Here is a 14,994-nt window from a genome sequence, read left to right as displayed (position 1 = left end):
GATGCGAAAAGTGCATTCTTAAATGGTTATATTATGGAGGAAGTTTATGTAGAACAACCTCCCGTATTTGGAAATTTTTATTTTCCGCCGATGCATATAAGTTTTAAAAGGCTCTTGATGGCTTAAAACAAGCTCCAACTTGGTACGATAGACTTGTTAATTTTCTCAGTGGGAATGATTTTAAAATGAGTAAACTCGACACTACTCTTATTGTTAAAATTAAAGAAATTGATAGGCTACTAATCGTTCTTTATATCAAGAGAGTTGATGAGTATGATGGGAGGGCTCAGTTTCTTTCTTGGAATTCAAATCAAACAACTCAAAACGGTATCTTCATAAATAAGAGAAATACACTAAAGATTTACTCAAAAGATTCAAGTTCAACGAAGGTAAGATTGCAAAAACTCCAATGAGCACATCCACTAAGCTTGACAAGGATGAAAAAGGTAAATGTGTGGATATTAAATCTTATAGAGGTACGATTCGGTCGCCAGTAGACCCGATATTATGTTCAGTGTATGTTTTTGTGCTAGGTTTCAATCTTGTCCTAGAGCATCTCATTTACATGCAATTAAAAGAATATTTAAATATTTGCTTGAGACTATTAACTTAGGAGCGTAGTATCATAGAAAGGCTGAGTTTAAATTGTTAGGATATTCTTATGCGGATTTTGCTAGAAATTTACTTGATCGTAAAAGTACCGGTGGAACTCGTCAATTTCATGGCAGTTCATTAGTTTCTTGGTTTAGTAAAAAGCAAAATTCGGTTGCCTTAGCTACTACCGAAGCGGAATATATTACGGTTGCCAGTTGTTGTGCTCAAATTCTTTGGATGAAACAAACTATTGGGGATTTTTTATTAAAATTTGATAGTGTGCCAATATTTTGTGATACTATTATGCCGTCAATTTAACCAAAAATCATATTCATCGTTCTTAAAACTAAACATATTGACTTGGACGTCATTGTATTAGAGAGCAGGTACAAAATTGACATATTATTCTTGATTTTGTAAGCTTTACTAATCAATTAGCTGATATTTTCACCAATCCAATAAATTTTTTAAAAAATAGGCTTAAGTTTGGTATTATTAGTTGTGATATATGTTGCTGAATTTTATAATCTTGTTTATAATTTTTGAAAGCATATTCTCCGAGAGCCATTATGTCATTCTTAATTTATCATTTTTCAATTGTTCTTTTTTATGATTCCAAAGCGGATGAAAATTAAGAAAGATATGTTCTAAGTTTGTTGTTTTGTAATTTATGAATCACTTCGTTGTTGTGATGTTTCATAATTTATTGAGGCATAAATACAGAGGGAGAATATGCTCTTGAGTGAATTTCAAGTACGAAATTTATGATAATACATTAAAATGCATCGATATTATTATTTGGACATGTATTATTTAGGTTTATGAATTTCCTACCATCTTTCTTGAAATCATCTTAAAAAAAAAAAGCTATTGTTGGCTTTTGGCCCACAGTCTAATTAATTGATGTTTTGATGATAACAAACCTACACTCTCATAATCTAATTAATTATGTTTTGATGATAACAAACCTATACTTAATTATTAACAAACTATCTGTATTTTGAATCGTATATGTAAGGTTGAGAATAACGATTTCAACCCCTTTTTCAATCACTCAAATCAGAGAAAAAACGAAGAAGTTGCAGTCGAAAAAAGATACGTGACGTGATAATGTGACGGTAAAATTGACATCATGGACCAATCAAAGTATGACATTTATTTCAGGAGTATCGAAGGGTGGAGTTTCAATTTACTTTTTAAAAAATAGAAATAAAATTACTTATACATCCTATATAATTTGAATTATAAAAAATATTTTTAAAAAAATCTAAATTCAAATTGATTTTTATTATTTTTATACTATATTATATTATTATATTATTATATTTTAAAAAAACAAAAAATAAATAAAGTTGGTTTTTTTTTGTTGGGTACAGTATTAATAACTATTTTTGCCACTTCTCTTAAACTCATTCTCTTCTCTATATTATAACACATCATTTCCATGATTTCTTTACTAGAGTGTCCAGGGTGACTCTCCGTCTTATTTGAGTGATCAAATTATGAATCTACTGTTCTTTTTAGAGAGTTGCGGTGTGTTACTGCAAAATTCAAATACTTGTACCGGTTTGATCATAAGTCGTGGAAATAATTGAGTTTGCTCTTGAACTCGTAAAAAGAGCTGTGTAGCGGTTGGGCTCTTATTCGAGGAAAGAGTAAAGTTTGTTCCGGCTTTGAAGTAGGTGGTCGAGTTTGACTAACCTACTAAAAAACTATGGTGTTATATGTTTTAACTCTTTCTTGTTTTATCTCGAAATTGTTCGGGTGGTTTATTGCATGTTCTAAGTTTTTCATAATTGCTTAGGGGTATTTATTGAACTATTCTATTGTAATTATCATCTTCTACTCATTTTTTTTATCCTAGTTAGAGATTTTTTTTTTTTATGGATTAGATGTATAAAGGGTGGTGCGAGTGGTGATTGGGAAGGGATAAGAGATGAAGATGAGAAATATAATTCATGTCTCGACCTCGTTTGCCTATCAAGGATTTTTCATTTCTTCTTTTATTCTTTGTTTAAATGAGATTTCATCTCGACCCTTTTCAACTATTAGGGGTTTTTCACTCTCTTCTCACTCTCATTCTGCCCCGTTCTAACTATCAAGATGTGATTTTATCTCGACATAATTTATTTATTAGGTCTTTTCACATTCTCATACCGCACTGTTCCACCTATAAAGTCTTTTCATTCCCTCTTTTATTCTCTATTTAAATGGGATTTTATCTCGACCCTGTTAGCGGTCTTTTCACTCTATCTCCCATCTTTAGCTTATTTTCACTCTCTCCCATCGAAGTATTTTTACACTTTTATTTTGCTCGGAAGAGGTCTCCACAAGTTAAATGCTAGTCTTTAATAAATATCACAACCATAGTCTCTATTTCTTCCATAAAAAATTTACCATGGTCTTCTCGTTCTCACATTTTAGTGATCTAAATTTGAAAGAAAAAAAAAAAAAAAAAAAAAAACATTAACAAAAATTATAATTAAAATAAAAACCACCCACGAGAAAATTAAATTAATTAAGGGCAGTTCACATTTCTTCCGGGCCCTCCATAGTAAAAGTAATTTCCCCAAACTCTATCATTTCGAGGTTGAATATTATAGCAATTTGGATTATCTGCCCAAACCTCCAAATCCGACAATGGAATCAACCTATTATCCAAATTCACAACCTTCATATTACGAAAATAAGCAGCTTTTCGGAACCCCTCGCCGGCGAAATGCCCACTCCCCATTTCCGTCGCCGTGTGAAATCCCCACGACCTCTTATTCACCACCTCTCCGCCAAACTGTGTCTTCGTTGCGTGGCTTCGAAGGTGAGTGAACAAAAACGCCGGCCAGTACCCGATCACCACTCCCGAGCCGTATTCCAACCACCAATCCCCGTGCTTCGGATCCTTTGAACAACCACAAACAACAACCCCCAATTCAATTTGGACTCATAATCTTCAAGAAAACGCATGAAATTGAAATCGGTTACCTTCCAAACCAGTAAGCTGATACTGAATTGGGCGCCGTTGTAGGAGGAAGTTGGAGCAATTGTAGCTCCAATGGCGATTCTACGGTTGGTTTGAACGAAGCCTGGACAGATTAAATTGTAGCAGCCTGTTGCTTGATATGCGTCGGACTGTTCATCCAAAAAGTTACCGTCATTTCATTTTCAATCTGATTTTGTTGATAATTTTTGTGTTTTAGTGTTCTTACCGTCCAATAAGTGAAGAATCTTGTATTGTTGTCTCCATACATCTTGGGGTAAACCTATATAGAAAAGTTAGGCATAGAATTAAAATTTGTATGGATCAGAAGATTGAATCGGTTTAGAAAGTTACCTGCCACCCAGCTTCAATGGTGTTGAGATCATGTGGTAATGTACCGGAGACGAGCCATATCTGTGAGAGGCTGAACTCGAATGGATAGTTGACCCGCGGCTTCCATACGGTCATGCTTGCCTGGGCTCCGTAGTACTGTCCTCCACTTACAAACCCCACTGCATACTGCCACCAACAAAATTTACATTCATTTCCACCTGGGTTTCCCCAAAATCTTAAAATTTACAAGGGAGGACTCTATATTTTGGAGAAAAAGACGTGAGATCCCACATATGCTAGGAAGGAGAACATCGGTTAGGGAGAATAACGAAACACCTCTTACAAGGGAGTGGAAACCTCCTGCTAGCTGAGGCTTTTTAAAAATCTTGAGGGAAGCCCGAAAGGGAAAACCCCAAAGAGGATGATATCTGCTAGCGGTGAGCTTGGGCCGTTTGGTATAGAGCAAGACATCGGGCGATGTGCCAGCGAGGAGATTGAGCCCCAAAGTGGGTGGACAAAGGCAGTGTGTCAACAAGGACGCTCGGCCCCGAAGAAAGTAGATTGGGAGGTCCCACTTTGATTGGAGAAGGAAATGATTGCAAGGGGGTGGATTGTGAGATCCCACATTGGTTGGGAGGAAACGAAACACCCTTTACAAAGGTGTGGAAGCCTCCCACTAATAGACTTGCACCCGAAAAGGAAAAGTCGAAAGAGAACAGGCCCCGAAGGGGTACATTGTGAGATCCCCACATTGGTTGGGAGAAGAACTAAACACCCTCTTTACAGGAGTGTTAAACTTCTTCTCCGGAAGGGAAAAGCCGAAAGAGAACAATATCGACTAGGTAACTGAGTTTAAGTTGGTTAAAGACTGACCTCATGACCTTTGCTGGGAGAGTCTCCGCTTGCTTTTCTTCCAAATCTCTGAACCGAACTCGCTCTCAACATATCCTCTTCTGTCGTTCTTCTGATCGGAACTGTCCCCTCTGGGCAGGATTCTCCGGACATGCTCCATAATTGGAACATTTCCGTCTCCACCTCACCGGAATGGCTCTGGTTATACGGTCTCTCCGGCGGATCCTGAAACAGCATTTCCACAATTAAAAACAAAACCCATTTCGAAAATTTAGCCTCAGATTCCTTGAACTTACCAATGGCTTCTTTCCTTTGAGCAATGGATGATCAAAAGCTAGCTGCCGATGAGTTTCAACACAATCTATAAAGTCACCATCCGGACTCTGCACCCAAATAAAAGCATCACAATCAAGCTCCAAAACAGAGGAGATTAAACAAGAGTTACAGACCTGAATGGTTTTGACAGGCAACTTGTTGATTCGGTTAAGATCAGCTTGAATAAGCTTCAATTTCTTCAACTGATTCTCCGACCGGAACGCCGCCGTATGGTTATTGGGATGGATTTTTTTGTCGGGACGACAAAACGATGAAACGACAAGAAGGGAAAAAACAAGAACAGGAAGAAGAGGACGGTGGAAAGTTTTAGAATCCATATTTAATCCGAAAAAAAAAACATGGGTCATTGTCTTTTGTGTTTGTCTTCTTTCTTTTTCTTAGTATAATATATACATATATGAGTTTTAGAGCACGGGAGCGGGAATTAACTGTTTCATTCTTTTTGTGGCTTAAAGTTGGGTCCTCTCATCTGGCAGCTGTTTCAACAAAAATAATAATAATAATAATAATAATAATAAAAAGAAATTTAAAATTGGAATTGAATAGGTTATGGTTCATTCTTTTTTTTTGTGTTTGTCCGCTGCGAATATATTTATGAAATTGTTTAGTTGAATTATTATTGAAGACGAAAAATACTTTAATTACATTAAAAATTATTCTTGTTACCTATCCAAATACAGTGTCTTTAATATGAATGCAAATATGAAATGGATTCCTAAATTTGCGAAGAATAATTTTTTGGGACCAAAACAAATATGGGTACCAAAAGGTCAATTTTGAATATTTGTTTTAGGTTTGTTTGAAAGCCTCCAAAGAAAGTTGTACTAGTGGTCCCAATCAATCAAAGTTTGTGAATTATTCGAAGAAGGACGGTGACTTAGTAACCTTTGGTGGTAAAGGGTAAAATAATTGGTGAGGGTACCATAGGTAATGACATTTGTACTCTTATTGAAAATGTACTTTTTGTTGATGGTTTAAAGCATGGCTTATCAACCTGACAAAGATTTTAGAGTTATATTTGATAAAAAATAATTGCATAATTGAGAATAGTAGTGATAGAAAAGTTTTGTTTGTTGGAAATAGAGATAACAATGTGTACACTATTGATTCAAAGGATTATCCTACAAATAATGAATGTCTTTCGACTTTGCATGATAATTCTTGGCTTGACATAGAAGATTAGAACGGGCTAATATGCACTTATTTCAAATATCTCGAAAAATTCATTAGTTGCGGGTCTTCCTAAATTTAAATTTGAAAAACATAAAATTTGTGAGGATTGTTAAATGCTTAAGCAAACCAATTTCGCTTTCAAATTTAAAAATGTGTTTTCTACATCTTCAACTATTACAAGTTGATTTATTTGGCCCTTTTAAAATACCTAGTTAGGAAGGGAATGACTATGATTTTTCGAGATTTACTTGGGTTTCGATGATAAAACATAATAATGACGTCTTGAAAAGATTTGCTAGTTTTGTAAAAAGAGTTTTTTTTTTATTACTAGGAGTGTTAATGGAGGAGAATTTGACACGGTAGCATTTGAAAAAAATTTGTGAAGATAATGGTTTTTCTCATGACTGCTCGACTCCTCGACAAAATGGTGTGGTTGAAAAGAAAAATCGTACTTTACACGAATTTGCTATATCAATGCTAAACGGGTATGACTTACCAAAATATTTTTTTTGGACGGAATCCGTTAATACCGCTTTCAAATAGAGTTTTAATTAGACCCTCCTCAGATAAAACTCCTTGTGAATTTGGCATAATCAAATCCCAAATATTGGGTATTTAAAAGTTTTTTATTTTGAAAAACTGGAAATAGAAAATTTTGATTCTATTGGTATTTTTCTTGGTTATTCCTCTAAAGTTCATAGAGTTTTTAACGAGAGAATTTTAGTTATGAGGAAATCTATGCATGTGTATTGGATGAATCTTGTAATAATATTCCTAATGAGTCTATTTACCGTCATGATTGAGAAAGAAATTCTGTAATTTTACTTGTGAGTGACAAAATGAAAGAAACTGTTTCGGAAAAAGTAAACTGAGATGAGAAGGAGAATGAAGGTTCTTCATCAATGCTAGAAGAATGGAGGTATGTCTTATCTCATCTCAAGGACTATATTATTGGCGATCTCGAACAAGGTGTGAAAACTCGTCCTTCTATTAATTTTTTTTTAATAATCTTACATTTTATTTCTCAAACTGAAGCAAAAAATCTTAAGGATGCAAAAAATGATGAGTTTTGGATTTTAGCTGCGCAACAACTCTAAATCAACTTGAAATGAACAAAATTTGGGAATTAGTCCCTAGGCCCTCTAGTATTTTCATTATTGGAACTGTTTTTAGAAATAAAATTGATGCAAATTGGAATATCGTTGGCAATAAAGCTTGACTTATAGCTCAAGGTTAATGTCGGGAGGGAAGGTATAGACTATGAAGAAACTTTTGCACCCGTCGCTAGATTAGAAGCTATTAGAATGTTACTCGCTTTTAATCCTTACGAAAATTTTATATTGTATCAAATGGATGCGAAAAGTGCATTCTTAAATGGTTATATTATGGAGGAAGTTTATGTAGAACAACCTCCCGTATTTGGAAATTTTTATTTTCCGCCGATGCATATAAGTTTTAAAAGGCTCTTGATGGCTTAAAACAAGCTCCAACTTGGTACGATAGACTTGTTAATTTTCTCAGTGGGAATGATTTTAAAATGAGTAAACTCGACACTACTCTTATTGTTAAAATTAAAGAAATTGATAGGCTACTAATCGTTCTTTATATCAAGAGAGTTGATGAGTATGATGGGAGGGCTCAGTTTCTTTCTTGGAATTCAAATCAAACAACTCAAAACGGTATCTTCATAAATAAGAGAAATACACTAAAGATTTACTCAAAAGATTCAAGTTCAACGAAGGTAAGATTGCAAAAACTCCAATGAGCACATCCACTAAGCTTGACAAGGATGAAAAAGGTAAATGTGTGGATATTAAATCTTATAGAGGTACGATTCGGTCGCCAGTAGACCCGATATTATGTTCAGTGTATGTTTTTGTGCTAGGTTTCAATCTTGTCCTAGAGCATCTCATTTACATGCAATTAAAAGAATATTTAAATATTTGCTTGAGACTATTAACTTAGGAGCGTAGTATCATAGAAAGGCTGAGTTTAAATTGTTAGGATATTCTTATGCGGATTTTGCTAGAAATTTACTTGATCGTAAAAGTACCGGTGGAACTCGTCAATTTCATGGCAGTTCATTAGTTTCTTGGTTTAGTAAAAAGCAAAATTCGGTTGCCTTAGCTACTACCGAAGCGGAATATATTACGGTTGCCAGTTGTTGTGCTCAAATTCTTTGGATGAAACAAACTATTGGGGATTTTTTATTAAAATTTGATAGTGTGCCAATATTTTGTGATACTATTATGCCGTCAATTTAACCAAAAATCATATTCATCGTTCTTAAAACTAAACATATTGACTTGGACGTCATTGTATTAGAGAGCAGGTACAAAATTGACATATTATTCTTGATTTTGTAAGCTTTACTAATCAATTAGCTGATATTTTCACCAATCCAATAAATTTTTTAAAAAATAGGCTTAAGTTTGGTATTATTAGTTGTGATATATGTTGCTGAATTTTATAATCTTGTTTATAATTTTTGAAAGCATATTCTCCGAGAGCCATTATGTCATTCTTAATTTATCATTTTTCAATTGTTCTTTTTTATGATTCCAAAGCGGATGAAAATTAAGAAAGATATGTTCTAAGTTTGTTGTTTTGTAATTTATGAATCACTTCGTTGTTGTGATGTTTCATAATTTATTGAGGCATAAATACAGAGGGAGAATATGCTCTTGAGTGAATTTCAAGTACGAAATTTATGATAATACATTAAAATGCATCGATATTATTATTTGGACATGTATTATTTAGGTTTATGAATTTCCTACCATCTTTCTTGAAATCATCTTAAAAAAAAAAAGCTATTGTTGGCTTTTGGCCCACAGTCTAATTAATTGATGTTTTGATGATAACAAACCTACACTCTCATAATCTAATTAATTATGTTTTGATGATAACAAACCTATACTTAATTATTAACAAACTATCTGTATTTTGAATCGTATATGTAAGGTTGAGAATAACGATTTCAACCCCTTTTTCAATCACTCAAATCAGAGAAAAAACGAAGAAGTTGCAGTCGAAAAAAGATACGTGACGTGATAATGTGACGGTAAAATTGACATCATGGACCAATCAAAGTATGACATTTATTTCAGGAGTATCGAAGGGTGGAGTTTCAATTTACTTTTTAAAAAATAGAAATAAAATTACTTATACATCCTATATAATTTGAATTATAAAAAATATTTTTAAAAAAATCTAAATTCAAATTGATTTTTATTATTTTTATACTATATTATATTATTATATTATTATATTTTAAAAAAACAAAAAATAAATAAAGTTGGTTTTTTTTTGTTGGGTACAGTATTAATAACTATTTTTGCCACTTCTCTTGAACTCATTCTCTTCTCTATATTATAACACATCATTTCCATGATTTCTTTACTAGAGTGTCCAGGGTGACTCTCCGTCTTATTTGAGTGATCAAATTATGAATCTACTGTTCTTTTTAGAGAGTTGCGGTGTGTTACTGCAAAATTCAAATACTTGTACCGGTTTGATCATAAGTCGTGGAAATAATTGAGTTTGCTCTTGAACTCGTAAAAAGAGCTGTGCAGCGGTTGGGCTCTTATTCGAGGAAAGAGTAAAATTTGTTCCGGCTTTGAAGTAGGTGGTCGAGTTTGACTAACCTACTAAAAAACTATGGTGTTATATGTTTTAACTCTTTCTTGTTTTATCTCGAAATTGTTCGGGTGGTTTATTGCATGTTCTAAGTTTTTCATAATTGCTTAGGGGTATTTATTGAACTATTCTATTGTAATTATCATCTTCTACTCATTTTTTTTATCCTAGTTAGAGATTTTTTTTTTTTATGGATTAGATGTATAAAGGGTGGTGCGAGTGGTGATTGGGAAGGGATAAGAGATGAAGATGAGAAATATAATTCATGTCTCGACCTCGTTTGCCTATCAAGGATTTTTCATTTCTTCTTTTATTCTTTGTTTAAATGAGATTTCATCTCGACCCTTTTCAACTATTAGGGGTTTTTCACTCTCTTCTCACTCTCATTCTGCCCCGTTCTAACTATCAAGATGTGATTTTATCTCGACATAATTTATTTATTAGGTCTTTTCACATTCTCATACCGCACTGTTCCACCTATAAAGTCTTTTCATTCCCTCTTTTATTCTCTATTTAAATGGGATTTTATCTCGACCCTGTTAGCGGTCTTTTCACTCTATCTCCCATCTTTAGCTTATTTTCACTCTCTCCCATCGAAGTATTTTTACACTTTTATTTTGCTCGGAAGAGGTCTCCACAAGTTAAATGCTAGTCTTTAATAAATATCACAACCATAGTCTCTATTTCTTCCATAAAAAATTTACCATGGTCTTCTCGTTCTCACATTTTAGTGATCTAAATTTGAAAGAAAAAAAAAAAAAAAAAAAAAAACATTAACAAAAATTATAATTAAAATAAAAACCACCCACGAGAAAATTAAATTAATTAAGGGCAGTTCACATTTCTTCCGGGCCCTCCATAGTAAAAGTAATTTCCCCAAACTCTATCATTTCGAGGTTGAATATTATAGCAATTTGGATTATCTGCCCAAACCTCCAAATCCGACAATGGAATCAACCTATTATCCAAATTCACAACCTTCATATTACGAAAATAAGCAGCTTTTCGGAACCCCTCGCCGGCGAAATGCCCACTCCCCATTTCCGTCGCCGTGTGAAATCCCCACGACCTCTTATTCACCACCTCTCCGCCAAACTGTGTCTTCGTTGCGTGGCTTCGAAGGTGAGTGAACAAAAACGCCGGCCAGTACCCGATCACCACTCCCGACCCGTATTCCAACCACCAATCCCCGTGCTTCGGATCCTTTGAACAACCACAAACAACAACCCCCAATTCAATTTGGACTCATAATCTTCAAGAAAACGCATGAAATTGAAATCGGTTACCTTCCAAACCAGTAAGCTGATACTGAATTGGGCGCCGTTGTAGGAGGAAGTTGGAGCAATTGTAGCTCCAATGGCGATTCTACGGTTGGTTTGAACGAAGCCTGGACAGATTAAATTGTAGCAGCCTGTTGCTTGATATGCGTCGGACTGTTCATCCAAAAAGTTACCGTCATTTCATTTTCAATCTGATTTTGTTGATAATTTTTGTGTTTTAGTGTTCTTACCGTCCAATAAGTGAAGAATCTTGTATTGTTGTCTCCATACATCTTGGGGTAAACCTATATAGAAAAGTTAGGCATAGAATTAAAATTTGTATGGATTAGAAGATTGAATCGGTTTAGAAAGTTACCTGCCACCCAGCTTCAATGGTGTTGAGATCATGTGGTAATGTACCGGAGACGAGCCATATCTGTGAGAGGCTGAACTCGAATGGATAGTTGACCCGCGGCTTCCATACGGTCATGCTTGCCTGGGCTCCGTAGTACTGTCCTCCACTTACAAACCCCACTGCATACTGCCACCAACAAAATTTACATTCATTTCCACCTGGGTTTCCCCAAAATCTTAAAATTTACAAGGGAGGACTCTATATTTTGGAGAAAAAGACGTGAGATCCCACATATGCTAGGAAGGAGAACATCGGTTAGGGAGAATAACGAAACACCTCTTACAAGGGAGTGGAAACCTCCTGCTAGCTGAGGCTTTTTAAAAATCTTGAGGGAAGCCCGAAAGGGAAAACCCCAAAGAGGATGATATCTGCTAGCGGTGAGCTTGGGCCGTTTGGTATAGAGCAAGACATCGGGCGATGTGCCAGCGAGGAGATTGAGCCCCAAAGTGGGTGGACAAAGGCAGTGTGTCAACAAGGACGCTCGGCCCCGAAGAAAGTAGATTGGGAGGTCCCACTTTGATTGGAGAAGGAAATGATTGCAAGGGGGTGGATTGTGAGATCCCACATTGGTTGGGAGGAAACGAAACACCCTTTACAAAGGTGTGGAAGCCTCCCACTAATAGACTTGCACCCGAAAAGGAAAAGTCGAAAGAGAACAGGCCCCGAAGGGGTACATTGTGAGATCCCCACATTGGTTGGGAGAAGAACTAAACACCCTCTTTATAGGAGTGTTAAACTTCTTCTCTGGAAGGGAAAAGCCGAAAGAGAACAATATCGACTAGGTAACTGAGTTTAAGTTGGTTAAAGACTGACCTCATGACCTTTGCTGGGAGAGTCTCCGCTTGCTTTTCTTCCAAATCTCTGAACCGAACTCGCTCTCAACATATCCTCTTCTGTCGTTCTTCTGATCGGAACTGTCCCCTCTGGGCAGGATTCTCCGGACATGCTCCATAATTGGAACATTTCTGTCTCCACCTCACCGGAATGGCTCTGGTTATACGGTCTCTCCGGCGGATCCTGAAACAGCATTTCCACAGTTAAAAACAAAACCCATTTCGAAAATTTAGCCTCAGATTCCTTGAACTTACCAATGGCTTCTTTCCTTTGAGCAATGGATGATCAAAAGCTAGCTGCCGATGAGTTTCAACACAATCTATAAAGTCACCATCCGGACTCTGCACCCAAATAAAAGCATCACAATCAAGCTCCAAAACAGAGGAGATTAAACAAGAGTTACAGACCTGAATGGTTTTGACAGGCAACTTGTTGATTCGGTTAAGATCAGCTTGAATAAGCTTCAATTTCTTCAACTGATTCTCCGACCGGAACGCCGCCGTATGGTTATTGGGATGGATTTTTTTGTCGGGACGACAAAACGATGAAACGACAAGAAGGGAAAAAACAAGAACAGGAAGAAGAGGACGGTGGAAAGTTTTAGAATCCATATTTAATCCGAAAAAAAAAAACATGGGTCATTGTCTTTTGTGTTTGTCTTCTTTCTTTTTCTTAGTATAATATATACATATATGAGTTTTAGAGCACGGGAGCGGGAATTAACTGTTTCATTCTTTTTGTGGCTTAAAGTTGGGTCCTCTCATCTGGCAGCTGTTTCAACAAAATAATAATAATAATAATAATAATAATAAAAAGAAATTTAAAATTGGAATTGAATAGGTTATGGTTCATTCTTTTTTTTCGTGTTTGTCCGCTGCGAATATATTTATGAAATTGTTTAGTTGAATTATTATTGAAGACGAAAAATACTTTAATTACATTAAAAATTATTCTTGTTACCTATCCAAATACAGTGTCTTTAATATGAATGCAAACATGAAATGGATTCCTAAATTTGTGAAGAATAATTTTTTTGGGACCAAAACAAATATGGGTACAAAAGGTCAATTTTGAATATTTGTTTTAGGTTTGTTTGAAAGCCTCCAAAAAAAGTGGTACTAGTGGTCCCAATCAATCAAAGTTTGTGAATTATTCGAAGAATGACGGTGACTTAGTAACCTTTGGTGGTAAAGGGTAAAATAATTGGTGAGGGTACGATAGGTAATGACATTTGTACTCTTATTGAAAATGTACTTTTTGTTGATGGTTTAAAGCATGACTTATCAACCTGACAAAGATTTTAGAGTTATATTTGAAAAAAAATAATTGCATAATTGAGAATGGTACTGATAGAAAAGTTTTGTTTGTTGGAAATAGAGATAACAATGTGTACACTATTGATTCAAAGGATTATCCTACAAATAATGAATGTCTTTCGACTTTGCATGATAATTCTTGGCTTGACATAGAAGATTAGAACAGGCTAATATGCACTTATTTCAAATATCTCGAAAAATTCATTAGTTGCGGGTCTTCCTAAATTTAAATTTGAAAAACATAAAATTTGTGAGGATTGTTAAATGCTTAAGCAAACCAATTCCGCTTTCAAATTTAAAAATGTGTTTTCTATATCTTCAACTATTACAAGTGGATTTATTTGGCCCTTCTAAAATACCTAGTTAGGAAGGGAATGACTATGATTTTTCGAGATTTACTTGGGTTTCGATGATAAAACATAATAATGACGTCTTGAAAAGATTTGCTAGTTTTGTAAAAAGAGTTTTTTTTTATTACTAGGAGTGTTAATGGAGGAGAATTTGACACGGTAGCATTTGAAAAAAATTTGTGAAGATAATGGTTTTTCTCATGACTGCTCGACTCCTCGACAAAATGGTGTGGTTGAAAAGAAAAATCGTACTTTACACGAATTTGCTATATCAATGCTAAACGGGTATGACTTACCAAAATATTTTTTTTGGACGGAATCCATTAATACCGCTTTCAAATAGAGTTTTAATTAGACCCTCCTCAGATAAAACTCCTTGTGAATTTGGCATAATCAAATCCCAAATATTGGGTATTTAAAAGTTTTTTATTTTGAAAAACTGGAAATAGAAAATTTTGATTCTATTGGTATTTTTCTTGGTTATTCCTCTAAAGTTCATAGAGTTTTTAATGAGAGAATTTTAGTTATGAGGAAATCTATGCATGTGTATTGGATGAATCTTGTAATAATATTCCTAATGAGTCTATTTACCGTCATGATTGAGAAAAAAATTCTGTAATTTTACTTGTGAGTGACAAAATGAAAGAAACTGTTTCGGAAAAAGTAAACTGAGATGAGAAGGAGAATGAAGGTTCTTCATCAATGCTAGAAGAATGGAGGTATGTCTTATCTCATCTCAAGGACTGTATTATTGGCGATCTCGAACAAGGTGTGAAAACTCGTCCTTCTATTAATTTTTTTTTAATAATCTTACATTTATTTCTCAAACTGAAGCAAAAAATCTTAAGGATGCAAAAAATGATGAGTTTTGGATTTTAGCTGCGCAACAACTCTAAATCAACTTGAAATGAACAAAATT

The 14,994-nt window shown here is 34.7% G+C and overlaps 2 protein-coding genes across 2 annotated transcripts; both read right to left on the bottom strand.

Annotated features, from left to right (window-relative positions):
• Positions 1-3,112: 3,112 nt before the first annotated feature.
• On the bottom strand, positions 3,113-5,406 carry LOC111449871. The gene is made up of 7 exons (XM_023089964.1): positions 5,203-5,406; positions 5,050-5,136; positions 4,775-4,978; positions 3,923-4,087; positions 3,798-3,851; positions 3,574-3,720; positions 3,113-3,490 (listed from the first exon to the last, which is right to left on the bottom strand). Exons 1-7 carry the CDS (start codon positions 5,404-5,406, stop codon positions 3,113-3,115), a joined length of 1,239 nt encoding a protein of 412 aa, XP_022945732.1.
• A 5,320-nt stretch (positions 5,407-10,726) lies between these two features.
• LOC111449870 lies at positions 10,727-13,020 on the bottom strand. The gene is made up of 7 exons (XM_023089963.1): positions 12,817-13,020; positions 12,664-12,750; positions 12,389-12,592; positions 11,537-11,701; positions 11,412-11,465; positions 11,188-11,334; positions 10,727-11,104 (listed from the first exon to the last, which is right to left on the bottom strand). The coding sequence occupies exons 1-7, from the start codon at positions 13,018-13,020 to the stop codon at positions 10,727-10,729; spliced, it is 1,239 nt and encodes a 412-aa protein (XP_022945731.1).
• Positions 13,021-14,994: the final 1,974 nt, after the last annotated feature.

Source organism: Cucurbita moschata, unplaced genomic scaffold (assembly GCF_002738365.1).
Source record: "Cucurbita moschata cultivar Rifu unplaced genomic scaffold, Cmos_1.0 Cmo_Scf00011, whole genome shotgun sequence".
In the NCBI taxonomy this organism is placed as follows: domain Eukaryota; kingdom Viridiplantae; phylum Streptophyta; class Magnoliopsida; order Cucurbitales; family Cucurbitaceae; genus Cucurbita; species Cucurbita moschata.
This window is presented reverse-complemented; position numbering and strand designations above follow the sequence as displayed.

Bases quoted from the DNA above. Each gene is read 5' to 3' on its own strand.
- LOC111449871 (XM_023089964.1), bottom strand. From the start codon at position 5,406: ATGGATTCTAAAACTTTCCACCGTCCTCTTCTTCCTGTTCTTGTTTTT. The intron at 5,137-5,202 runs GTCTGTAACTCT...ATTTGGGTGCAG, and splicing joins TGCCTGTCAAAACCATTCAG to AGTCCGGATGGTGACTTTAT. The intron at 3,491-3,573 runs GTAACCGATTTC...GGTTGTTCAAAG, and splicing joins TCAGCTTACTGGTTTGGAAG to GATCCGAAGCACGGGGATTG.
- LOC111449870 (XM_023089963.1), bottom strand. From the start codon at position 13,020: ATGGATTCTAAAACTTTCCACCGTCCTCTTCTTCCTGTTCTTGTTTTT. The intron at 12,751-12,816 runs GTCTGTAACTCT...ATTTGGGTGCAG, and splicing joins TGCCTGTCAAAACCATTCAG to AGTCCGGATGGTGACTTTAT. The intron at 11,702-12,388 runs GTCAGTCTTTAA...TGTTGGTGGCAG, and splicing joins CTCCCAGCAAAGGTCATGAG to TATGCAGTGGGGTTTGTAAG.